This window comes from Clytia hemisphaerica, unplaced genomic scaffold (assembly GCF_902728285.1).
Source record: "Clytia hemisphaerica strain Z4C2 unplaced genomic scaffold, Clytia hemisphaerica genome assembly, whole genome shotgun sequence".
In the NCBI taxonomy this organism is placed as follows: domain Eukaryota; kingdom Metazoa; phylum Cnidaria; class Hydrozoa; order Leptothecata; family Clytiidae; genus Clytia; species Clytia hemisphaerica.
The window spans coordinates 882,155-903,423 of record NW_027103551.1 but is presented as its reverse complement, the minus strand read 5'-3'; the positions used below and the strand labels follow the sequence as shown (position 1 = coordinate 903,423).

The 21,269-nt window shown below is 35.5% G+C and overlaps 1 protein-coding gene across 1 annotated transcript; it reads right to left on the bottom strand.

Moving 5' to 3' along the window:
- Positions 1-293: 293 nt before the first annotated feature.
- On the bottom strand, positions 294-15,802 carry LOC136800154 (S1 RNA-binding domain-containing protein 1-like). Its single transcript, XM_067056767.1, has 18 exons — positions 15,760-15,802; positions 8,559-8,754; positions 8,286-8,400; positions 8,014-8,149; positions 5,982-6,081; positions 5,549-5,663; positions 4,811-4,919; positions 4,522-4,603; positions 4,261-4,415; positions 3,956-4,052; positions 3,641-3,739; positions 3,193-3,284; positions 2,789-2,871; positions 2,522-2,628; positions 2,118-2,304; positions 1,596-1,836; positions 1,117-1,203; positions 294-624 (listed from the first exon to the last, which is right to left on the bottom strand). Exons 2-18 carry the CDS (start codon positions 8,738-8,740, stop codon positions 377-379), a joined length of 2,235 nt encoding a protein of 744 aa, XP_066912868.1. The 5' UTR covers positions 8,741-8,754; positions 15,760-15,802; the 3' UTR covers positions 294-376.
- Between the last annotated feature and the right edge of the window lie 5,467 nt (positions 15,803-21,269).

Genomic DNA, 21,269 nt, shown 5'->3' with positions numbered 1-21,269 from the left:
TTTTATTAATGGCCAATAGGAAAAACTCTTGAAAGCAAAAATAAGCTTTGTTTCACGTTACTACAAGTTGTCTTTGCATAATCTTTATCGCTCCATTGAAGACCTCCCCTTATTATGGCGTACCATTCACTTTATAGGGTATTTTTTCTACTTCTACTTTGCACCTCGCTTCAAGAGGCCCTGACTTAAAATTAGCCGGTTTCAATCAAAAAGTTTCCCCTTAAAGAGCTCTACAAAAAACTTGCCATGTCTGTGGCAAATCTATAATAAAATTAAAAATCATAACATAACAATTGAGGAGAATACGGAGCACCAAGGATCTCCGTAAATAGCAAGACGTTTGAAGAATATAAACATGAGATTGAAAACATTGGATTCAAGCTAAAAGTAGACTTATTCGTCCCTTCTCGATATCCAAAGAATCCACTTTGCAGCGAACTCTATCACCAGGTCCAAATGAACGCCCGCAGAATTTACTGACGTGTAAAAGAGCGTTTTTATTAACACCAATATCAATGAAGGCACCAAATGAAGTGACGTTGCGAACAACACCGTCACATAGTGTTCCTATTTTCAAATCGTTAATATTTATGATTGAAGATTTAAAGACTGGTTTCGAGAAGTCTAAAAAAAATAGAATGTTATTAAATTATAAAAGCACTTTAATGTGAAGGTTAAGATGTTGACGAGTTAGATGATTTGGGTGGATTTAAGTGATAGATTGAGATGTAGTTTATTTTCTACAGCAAATAATGTCAAACTTCAAAGCAGATCAAGATTTTGCCGGCACTGTAAAACTACTCTCACAGCTCTTTAAAGAAGGTTTTTGGTTGAAAATAAATGGAACGGAATCATACTTCTTTAACAAGTGATACTTTTATGGACCTACCTGGTTATGCATTTAACACATATATAATTGATATCTACGTGAGCGTGACCATTAAACAATCATTCAGAACACAAATAGTGAACGAACGAACGAACGAACGAACGAACGAACGAACGAACGAACGAACGAACGAACGAACGAACGAACGAACGAACGAACGAACGAACAACGGTTAATTTATAGGACCTCCACCGGGGTAGGTCCAAAAAGCCATAGAGTGGAAGTACCTTTGCGAAAACTTTCTTCTGTTTGTTTATAGGCGGTAAGGATTAGTTCCATCGTGTGATGTGATGTACCTATTTCTTTCGCCAATCCTAAAAAGAAATGAGCACAATTTATGTGTCCTAGGGTACTTTAGGGATAAAATTTTGCGGGATTATAAAATTTCACAGATTTTGCAAATTTGGGTGTCATCCTCGAAATATTTTTAAACAGAACTCAAAAATGTCGAATAAACTACTTTTTAGATGTTTACTGGCATCAAAGAAGCTCTAATAATTGTATTTCAACAAACAACATTCATGAAAGCAAAAGCTAAGTCTCCCAATAATTCCGCTCGCGAAGGTCTCTGCACAATCTTAAAACTTCGCGGATGAGCTCAACCGCGAGATTTAATTCCCGCGAAAGTTTATCACATTAAAGAAGCTTGAAATGTTCCGAAAGACCTCAAATAAGTGAATTATTGGATGGAAATTAAGTGTAATACTTTTAGGATCTAAATTCTGCGTCAGCTCAACCATTTTCCTCGTCCCAATGACATCAGCAGATGTTTTCAAATGTTTCAATAACTTGTTCGCAATGTCGTAACTTTCCGGGTGAATGATGGTTCTGTCCAGAGGTTCAAGTTGACAAGCACTTCCCGTTTTCGTTTTCTTTCGGGATTTAGTTTCAGTTTTGATTTTTCTTTTCGTTCCGATCGATACATCTTCGTTAGGTTCGCTTTCCGACTATAATTGACAGCAAAAAATAACAAATGATCAACTAATATTCACATACATATGCAATCTATAGGGTTTAGATGAACTTTAATATAGCAATCGACCCTTCAATACTCTGTTACACCATAACAATCTAAGGACAAAATATATGGGATGAGGGATTAATCAGTGGTATCAAATGTAAACACGTAAAATGTTTTTTTTAGTCCCGGCATAAAATGCGTTACCTATCATAAATATAAAAATGATGAAAAGAGCTTTGCACTCCGAAAAATGAAATAAAACATTACGTCATCGATCTCAATCACTTCTTGAAGTGTGTCAGGTAAAATTCTCAGAAACCCACAAGCATTTTTGTAGCTTATTTGTCCAATTCCTTTGATTTGTAGCAATTCTTGTCTGTTGTGGATGCCGTTCTTTTTTGTTCGATATTCTATGATGGCTTGAGCTTGCTTGGTGGACAATCCTGAAATACGCCTGATAAAACAAATTCAACTTTAAAGTTCAAATAAATAAACGCAGCGGTAGAAACTACACTGACGAGCTTTTTTAAAGGAGACATTAGCCGTAGCGTTCGAACTGGGTAACTAAACAGAAACAGCTTCATTCGCGGTATCCCCCGCCAGAGGTGTCCTGAGAAAATTGCTGACTTTAGCCCCTTGGTTTTGACTATGAAAAAAATTTCCATTCTCACTTTAACATGTGAATAGAGCACGAGTTGACATCCACACCGACCATGTTGACCACATCACTTAACGAATGTTCCAATACACCTGAGAGTGTCTTTTGATCCACGTCATGCTACGAAAAAGAATGGATACTTATTTGAAATAAAAAAGCTTGAAAATATTGATCAAACGCCGAATTTTAAGTTATTTTCAATCCAAAACGTTGCTGACTACGTAATAAATGTAATTTAATGGAAAAGCGGTTCCGTTAAGGAATTGTTCAATGATTTCACCTGGTACATACCAACACCGATTGTTTTAGGGTCAAGTTTACAGATCTCCAACAATGGATCTTGCAGTCGTCTCCCTATTGAAACTATCAAAAAAAATCATTATAATTTCATTTGTAAATTTACATTCAAGAAAATGATCATGGCATCCACATTTCGTGTCATTATTCTCTCATTGTTCCAAAAACCCTACTGATGGAGATATAGTGTGTTGTACTCAGAATGACATGTAGAAAAACACAAAATAATTGAAAATTTTAATCTAAATTTATAGAAAGACTTTAAAGGTTGATAAAAAAATCAAATCCGGTGTTACCAATGGGCAACCAACGGTTTATCCGTAGAATTAGAATCAGATCAGAAAAAAACGAGGACTGTGTTTTGATGGAAATACATAAAGATTTTACCTGCACTTATGAGGTTAGGATCAAGATGACCAAATTCTTTGGATGCATCTTCAGTGATGCTGTATATTGAAGCTCCGGACTCGTCCACGATACTGTTTGTAAGAATAACATGGTTTAAGAGTGGAATCTAAAGGTAGAGTCTGCTAGATGATGAAATTTTGCTGATTAAACCTCTTATAAGTAATATCAAGATGTAATTGAGATAAATAATACCCCTCCCTGTCGATGTGTCATTTTTTCGTTCAGACCCTCAAAAAAAGGTCCCCTCATTATAGGCATAAAGTTCAGGGACCATATACCATAGATTAAGAAGTTTCATCACTCCCACCAGGTTTGTTCTACAGCCATTAGCGGGATCAGCTTTCTACCACCATATTTTATCCAAAGGACACCTAAAAATTCTAAAAGTTAAATTCTAAAATTTAATCGTATTTCAAGGCAGAATCACCTGTATTTTGCTGCAATTTTGTTACTTTCGATCAGTTTGGCAACCAAACGTTCTGTTTCTCGACAAGCAGTGCCATTCCCAATAGCGATATGTTTGATCCTTAAAGAGAAAAATCACAGCGACCTTCATTGTTATGGATTGATCAATGGAAACGTCAGAGATTTCTTAGATGTTCTAAGATTACATGTAACACAAAGTTATGCTGTTAAAACACATTCATTCAGCGGATTGCAGCTTTTTATCTTTTCCAAAGCTGAGAGAATTTGATTGATGCAGTTTGTTCTCAAAAACCATCTTATTCGAAACATAACTGACCTGTGCTTTTGTATCAATTCAATCAAGACTGTTTCTGCTTGATTGTTTTTGTTCGATTGAGTGAACGGATGAATAACCGCAGTAGTCAGCATCTTAGCTAATTAACAGAGAATTTCATTTGTATTAAGTCAGTATTGTGTTAGAGATGGAGGCTTTGCCAAGCGCTGATGATGATCTAACAAATTATTGCAATATTCCGATATAACATCTACTTTTCTTTGATGTAACTCTAATTAACTTTCAATAAATGGATTTTTCCTAATTTTATATTTGAAGGCTTTTGATTTTATAAATTTAATCCGTACCATTTTTATCTAAGACAGCAATCTTGCAGCCATTTTTAAATCCAGGGTCAATTGAGAGAACTTTTTCTCTAATTGGTGCGATCAAGAGCAATTTTCTTATGTTTTCACTGAATATATTCATGGATTTCACTTCTGCTTCTTTTTTCAATTTACTTCTAAAAAGAATAAACAGGAAAGATTTAGAAATGTCAATTTTACAACAAATAAACAATGCTAAACAGGTACTTTCTACCTGAGAAAAAGATCATATGTATTTCTTACCGTATCTTTCGGAAAAACCTGGGTTCTAGTAAACGTTTGAAACCATCTTCAATTGCTTCGTTAACCAAATTATTTTTGTTACCTGAAAAAGTATTTTGATAAAGTTTTAATTAATAATAAACTCAGAAAATATTTATTAAAATTTATTCAAAGTTATATTGTACACATAAAAATGATCACTTCTAGCAAGTAAAGGGCAACATTGTTTCAATTCAGCAGAAGTTTTTATTACATGTACAGACCAAGACTCGAAATTATCAAATGTGAAATTGCAGGAATATTGACTTACAATTATAGGTTTGCTTAATCCAGTAAATGAATCGGTTTCGTTGCGCTTCGTGAATTTGCAGTTTGACAGTTATTATTGATTGCTTCTCAGCCCGATTGATAGCCAGTATCTGGAACCAAAAGAAACATCAGTTGAATCATGAAGATATTTGCATTGGAGCTTTGATTACAGTGTAAAGAAAGTTCGAATCATTGCTCTTAAACCAGAAGAGGGTAAAATCGAATCTCCATTGGATGGACAAAATTCAACTACGATCACTGCCAAATATATTGAAAATTTTGGGTGCAGTTTAACATTTTTCAGATTTCAAAGCTTGGGCGAGAATTGGGATCTCAGCACTTCCACTTTGTTTGATTGGATTTTTTCGATTTGGGAGGTGTTAAGTGGATTCCAGGCTATATTCTCAGCTATATCGGAACATTTTGAGCTTTTAATTCCAGAGATTCTAATGTCTAATGCTCTAATGCCTTAAGTCTCATGATAAAACTCGGAGTTGAAACTCTTTTTTCCTACCGAAAGTCACTTTGGGTTTTTAAATTTTAATTTCCCTTATGTGCCAGATATTATGATGATGATGATTGCATATTTATTTCATTGTCTTAGTTGTAGCAAATATTCAAAAGTTCCCTTTTTCCATACCTTTGCGAGACTTAAAATTCGATTCTAGCCTCTTTGGAACATAAAATAAGTTATACTTTGATAAAGTTATATTCTCCTCGTACCCTCCTTTACACTAACCTGGTGTTCTTTCAAGTTAGTGATGTTTCGTTTGATGTCATAGTAATCTTTGAACTTTTCGTTTTTGTCAACACCATCTTTTGTTCGTTTGGTCAACACAAAGACATAAGTGTAACTATGTATAAAATAAGAAGTCTTACTAATTGTTGCTCCAACCCAGGGAAAGAGAACAAGATATCTCCTTTCAATATCTTATAAAAACTTTTATTCATTTATTTGTGAAATGTTATATTGAACCCTGGCTCCTGTGTGGTAACATCACTATCCTGGAAAGTTACCAATCAAATTCAACTAATTATAATTGGTGAAAATTCTTTTAGGTTCCCCTAAAATGTTCTGCTAAAGAATCAGAAAGAATCAGAAATTCAAACACATTTCCAATGTGGCTATATAATACGATCAAAAGAATTTCTTTCATAATAAGATTTCTTACGCTTCTTGAAACAATTTTTGAAATATTTCATTCTTGTTGGCTATCTCACCAGCTACAATATGTGATATTCCTTTTTTTACTTCTGCTAACGATTGTAACCCTACAATGACAAAATATATCCATTGACAAGTTGACAAACAATCCCTTGTATCATTCAATTAATATAATCATGGTTAAAAAGAGGAGTAAAAAATAGCCAATCTGCCTGAGACTATCACATTATTTTCAGTATATTTAAAATATCAGTGTCAAAGGATAGAGCATTGATTTAAAAACTTTTACTTCATAAAACAATATAAACAAGCAATATGCTGAATGGACCTACCTGATGATTAAAGTTAGATAGCAATGCGAAAAGAAAAATGAAAAAAAATCAGTCAGAAAATATAGCGCTTAGCGAAAATACACAACACAATAAATTCATCATTGATTGTTGATGGGGGGAGAGGGAAGGGTTGTAGAGAAAAAATAAATAGGAAGTTATGGTCGCAAAATTCAGTTTTATTGACAATTGAAACATGCTTGATGGTGGGCATTGCTATTAATAATGTTTTTGTGTGAAAAATATAGAAATATAAAGAAAAAATCCAATGAAAATCTAGAAAAACGGCGATTTCCGGCATATTTCAGGCATTTTCCACCAGAAAAAAAATTTTCTCAAAAATCGGACTCGGCCATGTTTAGGGCATTGTTAATACGCATCTTTGAGCAAAAAATCAGAAAAAACTAATGATAAAATCTCGAGAAAGTGCCAAAAAAACAGTTTTTCCGGCATATTTCCGGCATTTTCGGCCGGAAAAAGATGTTTTTCGAAAATCGGGCTCCGTCACAATTTAGGTATTGACATTTTGCAACAGTGTGCAAAATTTCATGAAAAAATATAAAGTACAGCTCAAGAAATTCAAAAAATACCGTTTTTCCGGCGAAAATCGGCTGTTCCGGTGATTTTTAGAAAGTTCCGGCTTCAAAAATCTATTTTATTGAAAATTAAAACATGCTTGATGGTGGGCATTGCTATTAATAATGTTTTGGAATGAAAAAACAACCAATTATTAGGAAAAAGTTCAATGAAAATCCAGAAAAAGGCGATTTCCGGCATATTTCCGGCATTTCCGGCCGGGAAAAATTTTTTCTCAAAAATCGGACTAGGCCATGTTTTGGGCATTGTTAATACGCATCTTTGAGCAAAAAATCAGAAAAAACTAATGAATGAAATCTCGAGAAAATGCCAAAAAAACCAGTTTTTTCCGGCATATTTCCGCCATTTTCGGCCGGAAAAAGATGTTTTTCGAAAATCGGGCTCCGTCACAATTTAGGTATTGACATTTTGCATCAGTGTGCAAAATTTCATGAAAAAAATATAAAGTACAGCTCAAGAAATTCAAGAAATACGGTTTTTCCGGCGAAAATCGGCTGTTCCGGTGATTTTTAGAAAGTTCCGGCTTCAAAAATCTAAAAATCTATTTATTGAAAATTAAAACATGCTTGATGGTGGCATTGCTATTAATAATGTTTTTGAATGAAAAAACAACCAATTATAAGGAAAAGTTCAATGAAAATCCAGAAAAACGGCGATTTCCGGCATATTTCCGGCATTTTCGGCCAAAAAAAAATTTTTCTCAAAAATCTGACTTGGCCATGTTTTGGGCATTGTTAATACGCATCTTTGTGCAAAAAATCAGAAAAAACTAATGATGAAATCTTGAGAAAATGCCAAAAAACCGGTTTTTCCGGCATATTTCCGGCATTTTCGGCCGGAAATGATTTTTTTTCGAAAATCGGGCTCCGTCACATTTTGGGCATTGCCATTTTGCATCATTGTGCCAAAAATCAGAAAAAACTAATGAGCCAATCCTGAGAAAAGCTGGTAACAGACGGACGAACGAACAGACGAACGAACGAACGGACGGACATCGGTTAATTTATAGGACCTCCGAGGTAGGTCCAAAAATCTATTTCTCGAGTGTCCCTCTTGCTTGCAGATGAGTACATTGAATTATAATTAAATTCTTTTAATTTGTAGTGCATATACCTTTAGCCTTTTGGTTCACAAGTTGTTCAATGTTAACTTGTTGTCCTTTCAAAAGGTGTTGGGCAGCATCATTGAGTCCAAGCTTTTTAGCTCTTTCAGCATAAGTTCCTTTACCACCTTTCTTATATGGTTGATACTAAAACAAAAAAAATATTATTTTATGAATATGTCGTTTGTTTTTGACTATATCATATCTGGTCATATCTGGTCATTTTAATTTGGAGTGTCGGATGTGTTTTAAATTCTATTAAATAGTAGACAAAAAGACATACAAGAGCTTCTACATCATCCAAAGTGGTAGCTGCTTTGATTTGATTGATGTATCCTTGGGAAACTTCTAAGTTTTCGATTGATTTCAAAACTTTACTTATTCTTCCTTGCAAATTACTGAAAGAAAGAAAACATTGAATAATATGACAAAAACTTACAGACCAAAATTATCACAACACAAAGTCAAATTCTGATCTTTCAAGAAAAACAGAAATAAGTCTAAATGTAAAGAAGAACAAGATAAGATAGAAAATAAAATAGATGCAATATCTTACTCATATGCATGCATTGCCTCCTCTACCTGACGCAGAGTTTTAGCATCAGCCCCATCAATTCTATCCTTTTGATACCTTGCAATGTAAGGAATGGTCAGCCCCTGTTTGAACATTTTTGTTACTGTTCTTATAGTGACAACACTGACATGTTCATGTACATGTGTCTGAACAAATTCTTCCATGATTTTTAAGCTAACTAAAAATAATAGCATTTATATTGACAGTATTGATTTTTTTCTAAAAGTCAGATTACATTAATAACCAACCAAGATAAGCTTTTTTTCTGAAGAATTTTGCACAAATCCTTTGTAATACTTCTTTGTTTTATATTCACCACTCTATCAAGCAGGGGAATATCTTCATATACTGAGTGATTTTATGAAAAGTGTGTGTAACGCAAGATGATAGCTGAGCTACACGTTTTTTTTTATATAAGAACAAACTATATAAGAACATAAGGCTTCGAGGCCCAAACATTTAAGAACATTCTAAGAACATTCTATAGTGAGGTCGGAGCACATAAAAACGTAAGAATACTTAACAGATGGTGATTAAAGCATGAAATTTGGCCCAGATGATCCTTAGAGGGTCTAAAACTTAATTTTAAACAGTAACACCAAATTTTGCCACCTGGCCACCTGCCAGATGACGTCATCAGGTGGCTGGGCAAAAAAATATTTTTTTGAAAATATTCAAAATCTGATGGTTCCAGCGGAAAGAGCATGAAATGCTGATAAAAATTGAGGTATAAAACATGCCTTGAAAATCTTCCTATCAAAAGTTATGGAGGTTGAAAGTTTTTTGATGACGTCATCATAAGCCTTTCCAGGCAAAACTTAAAAACCTCGTAATTTTTGTACAAATTGACCAAATTTCATGTTTTATACATGAATTCATATCAAAATTCATTGCTTTTTCCGATTCCGATGTTCAAATTGAATTAAAAGCTTTAAATCCTACAGAATACTAAAACTTAGATTTTGAGCTTTACAAGGCAAATCAACGCAGCGTTCTCCCTTCAGGAGCACAGTGTACAACCAACTAATTTTTTTGGATGTTTTAAGCCTTCCTATGTTGTTTAGACCCAAGGATCAGATGGAACTTCAAATTTTGACATGGATTCATGTATAAAACACTAAATTTGGTCAAACTAGTTCCGTTATTACGGGATTTTAGGTTTTGCCTGGAAAGGCTTATGATGACGTCATCACAAAACTTTAAACCTTCATAACTTTTGATAGGAAGATTTTGAAGGCATGTTTTATACCTCGATTTTCATCAGCATTTCATGCTCTTTCCGCTGATACCATCAGATTTTAAATATTTTCAAAAAAATAAATTTTTGCTGAGCCACCTGATGACGTCATCTGGCAGGTGGCCAGGTGGCAAAATTTGGTGTTACTGTTTAAAATTAAGTTTTAGACCCTCTAAGGATCATCTGTGCCAAATTTCATGCTTTAATCACCATCTGAAGTATTTTTGTGCTAACAGACCTCACTACTAAGGCTTTGGAGACTTAAAAACATGCAGTTTCTTAAGAAATTACATCAAAATGCTCAAAAAATGCTGAAAATAAGAACATTTTAAGAACATTTTTAGGCTTCAAATCCAAAAAACTAAGAACATCCGAAGGCTTCGAAAATTTTTGACGTTCTTATAAAAAAAAAACGTGTATTATTCTCAAATTTTTCCAGGGGGTTGATTTGAGAGATTCGAGTATGAAAGTTGGATTTCCTGCAGTTTTGTGACAAAAAATATCTTATTGTATTTCGAAAAAGCAGTAGATGATACGTCGTGGTTTTAATTTATGCTTAAAATTTCATTTTCATCCATGATTGAGGGCGAAATTAGCACTGCCTTCCGATAAAACCCCGTCCAAAAAAAGGATTTGACGTTCGAACCCAGGAAGCCCCTTCAGTGACTTTTTAACGAAAATAATTCTGACGTCAATTATTCTAAACATCATGTGACATAAATTTTAATTTTGACACGAATGCTAGAAGGTGTGGCACTTTCTACAAAAAAGTTAGTAAAAATTGAGTTTTCAAATAGTCAATGCGCAGGTAAAAAAGGGAGGTTTTCCGTGCGAGAAGTGGATATATTGTTGTTGCCCGTAAGTTTGGATATGCCCATGATTGTTTTGAAATCAAAGTAATTATTATTTGGTCTTTTAAGGCGCGTCATGTCGACCTCAAATTCGTAGATACAGCAACATTTTTTAAATCTTTTCCATTTTCATACACTGATGATACATTTGACGCTCTCAGTTTGACATTTTACTACTCAATAAGTTCCGTTTTTGATTAAATTGAAATTGCCTTCAAACTTCCTGAAGAAACTCTCACAGTTTACAGTTTATTGTTTTACTGAGTTAATTTTATTGTAAAGAATTCAAGTCATATTCTCACATTCAATTTAAAGTGTAAAGAGGTATTTTCGAGAAATCTATACACTGATCACATTTCTTTATAAGGATAGAAACAGGACTGCTCCAAGGCTGAAAACTACTTCTGTCTTACTTCTATCACCTGTAAGTTTATTGAATATATAATTCACATCCATATTATCTGTATGATCAAACACTTAGTTAATAGACGATATCGGCTTTCCGAATTCTCCCCGAATAATTACCCATGATGCATTGCGCAAAAAAATTCACGGACAATATTGACTTACTGAACTTTTTTGCGCAATGCATCACTGGTAATAATTCGGGTAGAATTTCGTTAAGCCGATATCGTCTATTCCCATGCAATTAAAGTATGAGGCCCTAGCAGTTAGTCACACTAGGAAATCAAGCTTTCAGAAAAAACAACATCAGTCCGTGAATTTTTTTGCGCAATGCATCATGGGTAATTATTCGGGGAGAATTCGGAAAGCCGATTTCGTCTATTCCCATGCAATTAAAGTATGAGGCCCTAGCAGTTAGTCACACTAGGAAATCAAGCTTTCAGAAAAAACAACATCAGTCATCTACAGGATGTATTTGCAACAACAAGGATGAGAGTTACCTGAGTCAAGTTCGCAAGACAATTAATTAAAACTTGAAAGTTTGAAACAAAATAAAACGTGCAGCAGCCAAAATCAACCAAATTTGTAATTCAATTCCGGATACAGCGCTTCCATTTTTAAGGCCTTGTTTATAAGATAAAGTAAAAACAATTCCGCACATGTAAATGGGTCAGTGTTTGAGGTCCGGCAAAATTTCCGGGAAATATAGCCTATCCGGCAGTGCGCGGATCTAGGTGGATTCCGTCTCCCCCGTAGATCTTTTTCTTGGGGAGTAGATCTTCAAATTAGTTCTCAAGGTTGGCTTGGCTCAAATTTTTTTATCTATGGCTCAAATTTTAGGCAATTTCTCATAGTTTTTGAGAATGTTAATTTCTTTAAAAAGCGCCGGGTTATTTCTTCATGAAACCCTTTCGAAGTTTTGCAGCGCATTTTTTTGCTTGAGAGTCAGTGCAGCTGGAACCTTGATATTCCAGGATTAGAAAAAGCTATACCTGTTATCTTTTTTCTTTAAAGAATCAACAAGCCATCAACATCGATAAATTACACACATTTCCTCAGAAACGTTCAAAATTATCTGCCATTATGACTTTTTTGAAGCAGTTCAAATTAACCAATCGGGTTGTGTATCGGAATTCCTATGGGAGTTCTTTTTCGAGATTTGTAAAATAGCCAGGTCGGCAAAAAAACATTTTCCATTTGCTTCTTATTTTCATGTATTTAAATTTGCGCTCAAAAATACTTAAATAAATAAGTTAATAATATTCAATATACTATTTGTATCTCTCAGAAAAATACTTACAGAACAACATTGTTTATCATTTGGAATACCCTGTATTGGGACCGTTCTATCGTGGGTGCAAAATAGGGCGGAAACTAAGTAGCACCCTCAGTGCAAGATTGCCGCCTCATCTTTATTCGCCCGTGCGAGAACGCGAGCTAATCATTTTTTTCTCGTGCGCTCAAGGGGAAAAGGAAAGTGATCGATATTCTTTGAAGGAAAAACGTCAGAAACAAACCCAAAGACCAAAAGATGTATTTTGTTGTTGAGAATCGATCCTGTGAAGATGAAAAAAATTCTGATATGCAGTCTTTTCGGAACGCTGAAAGACTCTAATTTCGATCTTCCGTAAGGTAAAGAGGTTGCAAGATTTGGGTTAGCGAGGCAAAAATCGCTAAAAAGCTGGTAAAATTGTAATCCTCAAAAATCGAAGTTCCAGCCTTGCTGAGAGTCAGGTGACAATGTAGTGCTTTCGCAGCATTAATCTTTGATACGCATTTCGGCGGGACGCTAGTGTGACTAACTGCCTAGGAGGAAGAAAAACACAAAAAAGGCAGACTAAGTAGGCAAGTATGAGAAGTTTTTGAAAGTGGTTGAAATACACTGACCTAGGTACCAAAGGATATGAGCAACAGAGGAAGTTAAATGGAGACATAAGTCAGCAGTGATGGAAACAGTATTTCATAGCCTCCTCAGCCAACTTGGTATTAACCTAAGCTAATGTTTAACTCCATGAGTTTAGAAAAGTTCTTTTCAAAATGTCTCAAAAATTGTCAACAGACCGGTTCCATGAAATCGAAATTCAGGCTTGAAACAGAAAATAAGACGTTTGCAAGAACAAGTGTAAATTAGGATACCTTCAGCAATCTCTCCTACTTAGGAGAGTATCTTAAATTGGATACAAAAAAGTATCCAAAATAGCAATCAACATCCTAATTAGGATACTAAAAACCAAAAAACTGTATTTTTCACCAACCAGAGACATCAGCGTCATCTTACCACTTCCAAGATGTAAATAATAAGCAAATGAGATTGTGTACTGAATTTCATCGAGTTTGGCCGGGGGAATGCAAGTCTATAGCCCAAAACACCACTCAAATGTGCTTACTAGCATACGCGAACGCTTTTTTTGCGCGAAAATCGGACCGTAGCATGCTGTTCCGTAAATAGAAAAACAAATCTTTAGCTCGTTTTCGCAAAATTTTAGGCTCTGAACGGCAGATTATTAAGGATTTTAATTTTCGAGGAACCCGCCAGAGAAATTACTTGAAATTTTGGTCAGTGGTGCAAATCTCTCGAATCTCGATGGAGAAAAGGTTTGCATAGTTTTCCAAATGTGGATCGAAGCAGTAACCTCAAAAATTCAGGTCAAAGTGTCTGCTCTCCTATTTAGGATACCTAAATTTCCAAATTAGGATACAACTCTCCTAAGTAGGAGAGATTGCCGACAGGTATCCTAATTTGCACTTGTTTAGCGACTCCAGAAGTCATGCAACTTTTGTTGACGTCAAACCAAATGTTTCATTTTTCTGTGAACTTTGAACCCTTCTAACTTGTTTTCTATGTATGCTAAAGCGTTCCAGTTTTTACTAAAAGAAAGCCTGTGATCTTAGCTTTTCAGCGGTATATAACACTGTGGACACGGGCTAGACGGGAAATTGGTAAATTGCAAAACGTTTTTGCAACATTTATTAAGAATTTGAATTCCGTGGGAGAAAAAATAGTTGCAACTGTTAATGAATAAATGTTTCTGGAAATGAAGGAACAAATAGTTGAAGGCTGAAACTTTGTATGTTTATCAAAAAAATGGTGAAGAATTCAAAAATCACAATCGCCATTTCAACTTCTTTCATTTTCATGTAGTTTTTTTCACTTTTTTGCTTCTTTTGCATGGGAATGTCCCAAAAAAAAGTTTTTATTTCTGCCGAAATGGATTTTCTTTTGATTTGGGGTTTCTCCTTTCAGAAAAACTTATTCTTTACTCATAACTTTTTGTTCCTCAATTTCCAGAGGTCCCTTAAAAACGGGTCCTACTACCTTTTTTGTCTCATTTCAACCTTTTTAAAGCTATTTTCTTCAAAAACAAAAATAAAACAATGCAATGTCTTCTTTTTTCAAAAAAATATATTTCTTTCATTATTTTGATAAATATACTAAATATCTTACAAATATATTTATATATGATAATAGTCTAATATAATCAAAGAATCCTCCCTCCCAAATTTCAGGTCTCTAGCTACACTAGAAAAAGAGATATGCTAAATTAAAGAAGCATGACTGGAAAAATTTTCTTTTTTCTTTTTTGACACATTTTTTGAATTTTTCCAAGCTATTTTTCTAACCTTTTTTTTGAAATTTTTAATCAAATTTTTACAACCACTTATCCTCTGGAGGCCTATGACCCCTCATTTTCTTTCTTTTTCAAAGCTCTACAAGATAGGATAGGTTTCGAAAAAAAAAATTGAAAAATCTTCTAGCGTTGCTAACTTGTTCCTGACTGGTGTGTCCGGTGTTTGTAAAGTTCGGTGTGTCGGGTTGGCAGGGTCGTGCTATTTTCCTAACCTTTTGTTGACATTTTTAGACTAGACAAATTTTCGACACAAAAATTTAAATATCTTAACCACTTATCCTCTAGAGGCCTATGAACTCTCATTTTCTTTGTATTTCAAATCTCTATAAAGATGAGATGGGTATAGCTAGGTTTTGAAAATAAGATTAAAATTTAAAAAAATCTTCTGGAGTGGAAATCTTCAAAACGACAGTAATAATTTGACATGTGAGTGAAGGTAGAGAGTCTATCACCATATTTCTTGGGATTCGAACACACAGTCCATTTCCATTGCGGTGAAAGTCAGTGATCAAAACGTTGCCTTCACACTATACCAATAAACCGTTTAGTAGTGTCGACTGCGCACGCGTCCAAACAATTTTCCATTGTTTTGATTTTAGTGATCGCGGGAAACTACGGGGGAGAGCGTAAAAAACGGTAGGTAAAAATTTGGTTTTCATAAGGAAACCCAGCAGAAAAACGGTAGGCAAAGAACTCCTTTTAATCATAACTTCTTTTCTTCTAGATGAATTTTTGTGAAATTTTCAGGAGAGATCAATAAAATTATCATTGATATCATGTTCAAATATATAAATCATTCTTTTTAAAGGAAAGAAATAAATTGACAATGTTTACATTCCTCTAACCTTCCACAGTACTAAAGTGCCCATTTTTACCTACCGTTTTTAGCCGTTTTTTTCACGGTGGTCGGGTGGGTGGAGGAGGACTCCTAAACGGTGTATTGCTGGCAGAATGTTTAATAGTAAAGTAATAATTTGAATTGCGTTTTTTAGCAAGCAGCTTTATATATGTATTGATTTGCTTTAACTATTTTAAAAGATATTGAAATTGAATTCTCTTACCTTTGTCTGTTCAATCTGGTTCAATTCAAGGAGAAGAATCTCCCCGTTCGAAAACCCAAGAAATTATTTCCTGAAATATGAATTTCGCGCTCAAATGATGTCAGACTCTTTACCGTAGACGCTCAATTAGTCTTCGCTTCAAAAACATCATCGGAAAGCTGATAAAATCACATGCGCTAGAGATCAAATAGTCTTGCATTCAATATCAAAACTTTTTCGCGATGTGAAGAAGTGCAAGGAAAGCTCAGCGAGTAATGAAAGATAAATGGAATAGGCACCTAGGCTAGTCATATTTCACCATTTCCATAATGGCGGTCGATTTTATGTCAACACGAAACAGCACCATAAAAAAACGTGCTTCGATTTTTAATCCAGTAATCATCAATCCTTCACATTCAAATGCAGCACAAGTACTGTCTGATGTGTGGTAAAATTTACCTTTTATTTCTTTTCATTTCCTCCAATCAGCACAAGGGGCTGAAGGTGAAGACTGAAGTCTGAGATCAGGTGCGGTACCTTTGAGTAAGAAGAAGGGGAGGGGAATACACCTTATCGGAAATTCCACCTCCTTGCGTTGTTGCTACGCAACACTTTTTGAGAGGTAAACAAAGCTCGATAATGCGGTTTTCAGGCAAAAAGCCTTACAAAACACCCAAAATACAGTCAGGCACATCCTGGCAAATGAACGGGGTATTTTTCACTTGCGACCATTGGCAAATGAATGGGGTCGAAAACGAAAGTGACGTAATAGCGCCGAATACCCAGTTTTATTGAACCGGATTGGAAATATTTTGCTTCATTTCAAAGAACTGCATAGATGAATTTTTTTTTCCATGGGTCAATTTTGTCTTCGAAGATTGAAGAAACTTTTAACGAAAAAATAAAGTTCCCAGTTTTCTTCCTTTTTTCCCTTTTTCAGTTTGAAGTTCATTTTTATTCATTTTCACGCTTTTAGCCTGAGACGTCCTATCTCATTTACACTGGGTGACGAATACCCCATGCAAATGCTCACCCCGTTCATTTGCCAGGATGTGCCTGACTGAAATATTGATGCCAAAAGAGCCTCCAAATCTTCTGAAGAACCACCGCCGCGAAGTTGTTGTTTTTCTCTTTCTAATGGGCCATTCAAGTTTTTATATTCGTTATCCCCCAATGGACGACATGGAATTTCCGTAGCAAATTGCTTTCAAGAAAATCTGGAATTTCCGTAACAAATTTACAAAATTAGGGTGCGCACTCGTCAGGATTTATTGCGCGGAACGAGGAAGAATACACCTTTCCCGTAATTCAAATTTCTCAGAAATGGCCCGGGAAAATGTGCGCTCCACCGGTGTGTATAAAATTGTTTGGGAGGTAAAAAACGTGTTTTTGCCTGCGAGGGGTTAGGGAAATTGGGATTTGAGCCTCTTACTTTTGACAGCGACCTTCTTTTGGCAAAATATTTTCAGGGTGGTATAATATCATGAATAGGTTGAACATACTAAAATTTGAGGGCATTTTGTTCGACAGAACTTAAGAAAAGCTCAAAAAACCAACTTTCCCTAAGGGAACGCAGGCAAAAACGGGTTTGTTTACCTCCAGAGACCAAACGGTGGAGAGCATCAAAATAATGCGCGCGCATTAGTTTTACGAATTACGGGAAAGGTGTATTTACAAAAATGAACTTCAATGCATTAGTACTTACCTTTGAATCATCCAAATCTGTTCATTCTTTTTTTTAAATCAATCAGGAATTATCAGGGAAACAAGTAAAAAAAACTCTATTTTCTTTCCAAAGATATTCATGTTTTTCGACGTCAAGGTGAAAACGCAATTTAGCGCTGACCACGGCACCAGAAAATTCTCGACCCACATTGAAACAAATGGCTGTCGCTATTGAGCTGGTTCATCTTTTCAATCGCGGTTTTTTTAGTAAACCCAGGGTAAGATTAGGCTACAATCTATCACATGCTGCTTTATTTGAAAACCTAAAGGCAGTGTAGACCTAAAGCTCTAAAACAGCATCTAATAACATGAAAACCAGAATATGATTCTTCAATGGGAATCAAAACTATAAAGTGTACTTACAAACATCAATTTGTCAGATCTCACAAAATTAATAACCACACTGTCATCATTGACAATAAAACAAACGATTTTCTGTCAAGAGCCTTGTAAACATTCCAACAACTTCCATCGAAATGATCTATCACAGCTCAGTTTACCATTTTTAACGCGGTCCGAGGATTGAGCCGAGAACTCTCGCATAGCGCCCGAGCTCCCGCGCGGCGCGCGCCGCGGGGATGAAAAACTTCAATCTGTCAATCATTTTCTCAAGCGAAGTGTACGCGAAGTGATTCTAGCTTTACGATAGTGCCGCGGATCATCAATGGATAGTATTCAATTATCATTATCCCTTTATTTTCATTCCTAGAACTTTTGCAAAAAAAAGGAAAAATAGAAAAGTTGTATTTTTTACTGCCCTATTCACATACTGAATTTGAAAGATCTTCTATGTGGCGTTTTTTTGCAAACCTCGAAAAACTGATTTTTGTCCCGCCTTTGCGGGATTTTGGCTCAAGTGCTTGAGTGCAGCATAGGGTACAAAGTCCAAATATGCGTTTCCCGTAATTTTTGTATGAAGAGTTAGGTCTATACTGAAAGGCTGTCTGGAATTTTTTCATGTAAGCAGCATACACCATCTGAAAGCTGAGGATTTCAGCTTTCTAGTGGTGAAATTTGTTTTTAGCTATCATTTCCAGCTCATTAGCGATAAGCTAAAGTTTAACAGTTATCGGGCCGATTTTCAGACCGTACCGGCAAAACTCCCCACACCCCGCCACACCGAAGACTAGATTTCATCCGCCATTTTTGGCGCGACTTTGGTGCTTCCGAAAATTATTTCTTGCTGGCGTGGTGTAAGGAGGCGATTCTTTGAAAAGGTGATTTTTTTGTGTTTTGAAAATGGAATAACTTTGGGAATACTTAACCATTTCTAATAAATGACCCCTCATTTTTCTCACAAAGGTAAGGACTTTCAAATAAAATTAGTTTGGTTTCTAAAAATTGAGGGGAAAATTTTGGCCTGTCCACCCTAACAAAATACCTATCAAAACCGTGGAATTCCGTCGTTACTGTAACCTAAAAAAATCATGGAATTCCAATGCAATACTTTAAGGCTGATGAAATTTATATATGAGTTTACCGTCGCCCGCCCGCATCTCTAAAAAGCACCCGCATGAAAATTTCATTATTTTCAAAATTCATAAATTTTTCATTATTTCCATATTTCTTTACAACTACAACCTCTATCTTTGTTAAAATCGTCTCCACGCATGTTTATACGGGTAAACAAAGAAGATTTATTACAGAAAATGCTGCAGCCCTCAATCTTACAACTGCAGTGGGCGTCCCGCCCATATATCTGCCAAACCGCCCTTGGACCGCCATTTTAGTTTTTTGCAAAATCTAGCGCCACTGTAGCAATCGATCTTTATTTTTCGTTCGCAAAAGATGCGAAGGGTTGAAGCGAAGCAAAATTTTTTATTTTGAGAGAGCATGATTGGCAGAAATGGTGGATAAGGTGCTGTTGGGAAAATAATGAATAATGAATAATGAAATCATGCCGCATCTATTTTTGGGTAAGTTCACGACGGTAAACTCATATGTAAATTTCATCGGCCTAATGCAAAATTAAGCAAAATTCATGGAATTCCGATACTTAATCTTTAAAGTTTGCCTGGAATCCCACTTGTTCGACAGTATACTTGTTTGACGGTACATTTGTTCGACAAATCTTAAAAAATGTCAAACTGATGCGCTGTCGAACAACTGATCGCTTATTAGTTGTTCGACAGACCAGTTGTTCGACAGTTACTTGTTCGACAGCGCATCAGTTCGACGGACCAGTTGTTCGACAAAATAAAACAACGGAAATGAAACGAGGCCCGGAAAACCTAGGCCCGGAATTATCGAATTACCAAAATTCGAGTTAGAAATTTTCGAGTTAGCAATTTTTGAGTTAGCTAAATTATGATGAAGTGAAAGTTATGACGTCACTTAACTGTTACTCGCTTTTTCATTTTCCCAAAAGGATTTTCGAGTTAGCAATCAACTCGGATTTCATTTTTCTCAAAAATCTTGATCACGCCATCACGCAAGAAAAAAGTCCCAATCACGCCATCATGCAAACCGCGGGTTTTCTTATTTTGCTATAATAATAATTGCATGATTGCGCAAAAAGTTTTTTTTTTAGAAAATAGTTTGCAACATCAAAAAATAGTATGTAACATCATAGAATTGTAACACCGTAATCCACACGCAATAATTTTTCATTTAGACATATTATCTTACAATATAACGCTATCATACATCATATGATATAGTATGTTTTATGCACAGCGACTTCTATAATATCTTATACCGGATATTGCCATTTTGCATCAATTTCGTGAAAAAATAAAAGTACAGCTCGAGAAATTCAAGAAATACCGTTTTTCCGGTGAAAATCAGCTGTTCCGGCAATTTTTAGAAAGTTCCAGCTTCAAAAATCAGTTTAATTGACAATTGAACCATGCTTGATAGTGGGTATTGTTATAAATAATGTTTTTGTGTGAAAAAAACAACAAAATATAAGGCAAATAAAAAGAAACACCATAAATCCAAATTTGAGTCTAAGCAAAAGTTTTAAAGAAAGAAAACATAACAAACGAATACCGGTAGAGGCTGCTAAACCCGGGGCTTCGGCCAAAGGTAGCCCAACCCACCTGAGCGATATACTCAGGTGGCTGTTAGTGAAAATTGTCTGGTCTTGCTGATAAACTCCTTGGAGGTCATTAATTTTATGGAATCAATCATTGTTGTGGATAAAAAACAAGCCAAAACGTTTTTGTACCAAAGAAGAAAATCTACAACCACACTATATTGGCACATCAACCAAATCAATGAAAGGGAAAGAGGATTCAGTGGATAAATTATAGGCTGCACTCATCCCAACGTGCAGCCTTCAGTTAAGTACCTTTCTTTGTTTTTTTCGGGATGCCAAATAAACGAATAAAGTACCCTTGTGGAGTGTATGGGAAAGCAGTGAAAAACCAAAAAGCAATTGCATGTGACACCTGCGATAAATGGCACCACATAAATTGTGTCAATATGTCAGACAACATCTTCCAATTACACACGATAGATATTAACCTTCAATGGACCTGTTTTGAATAAGTAGTCTGGCTACTTTGAAAGACCCCATCGGATTTAGGCAGCGCCAGGGCTGTCGGATTTATGACCACTCATGGTAAAGAATAGCGAAAACACAAAAGACGAATTAATTACCTTTACTTTTCAGCAGCCAAGTTCCATGGTCATGAAGCAGGAATTGGGGTCGTAAGGCCAAAAGTCGGGAGAATGGCAGGAAGAGGAAGGCGGTGAACTGGAAGTGAAGTGTTTTGAGCCATGCACACATTCACAGTTATGTTATATCGGATCGCCATTACGACTAGGTTGGCGCGCATGACAGATTGATTGCTCCACAAAGT

Excerpts from the sequence above, each read along its gene's own strand:
- LOC136800154 (XM_067056767.1), bottom strand. The coding sequence starts at position 8,740 with ATGGAAGAATTTGTTCAGACACATGTACATGAACATGTCAGTGTTGTC. Across the intron at positions 2,872-3,192 it reads TCCTAACCTCATAAGTGCAG|TTTCAATAGGGAGACGACTG; the intron begins GTAAAATCTTTA and ends TTTTTTTGATAG. Across the intron at positions 2,629-2,788 it reads TCGGTGTTGGTATGTACCAG|CATGACGTGGATCAAAAGAC; the intron begins GTGAAATCATTG and ends TCTTTTTCGTAG.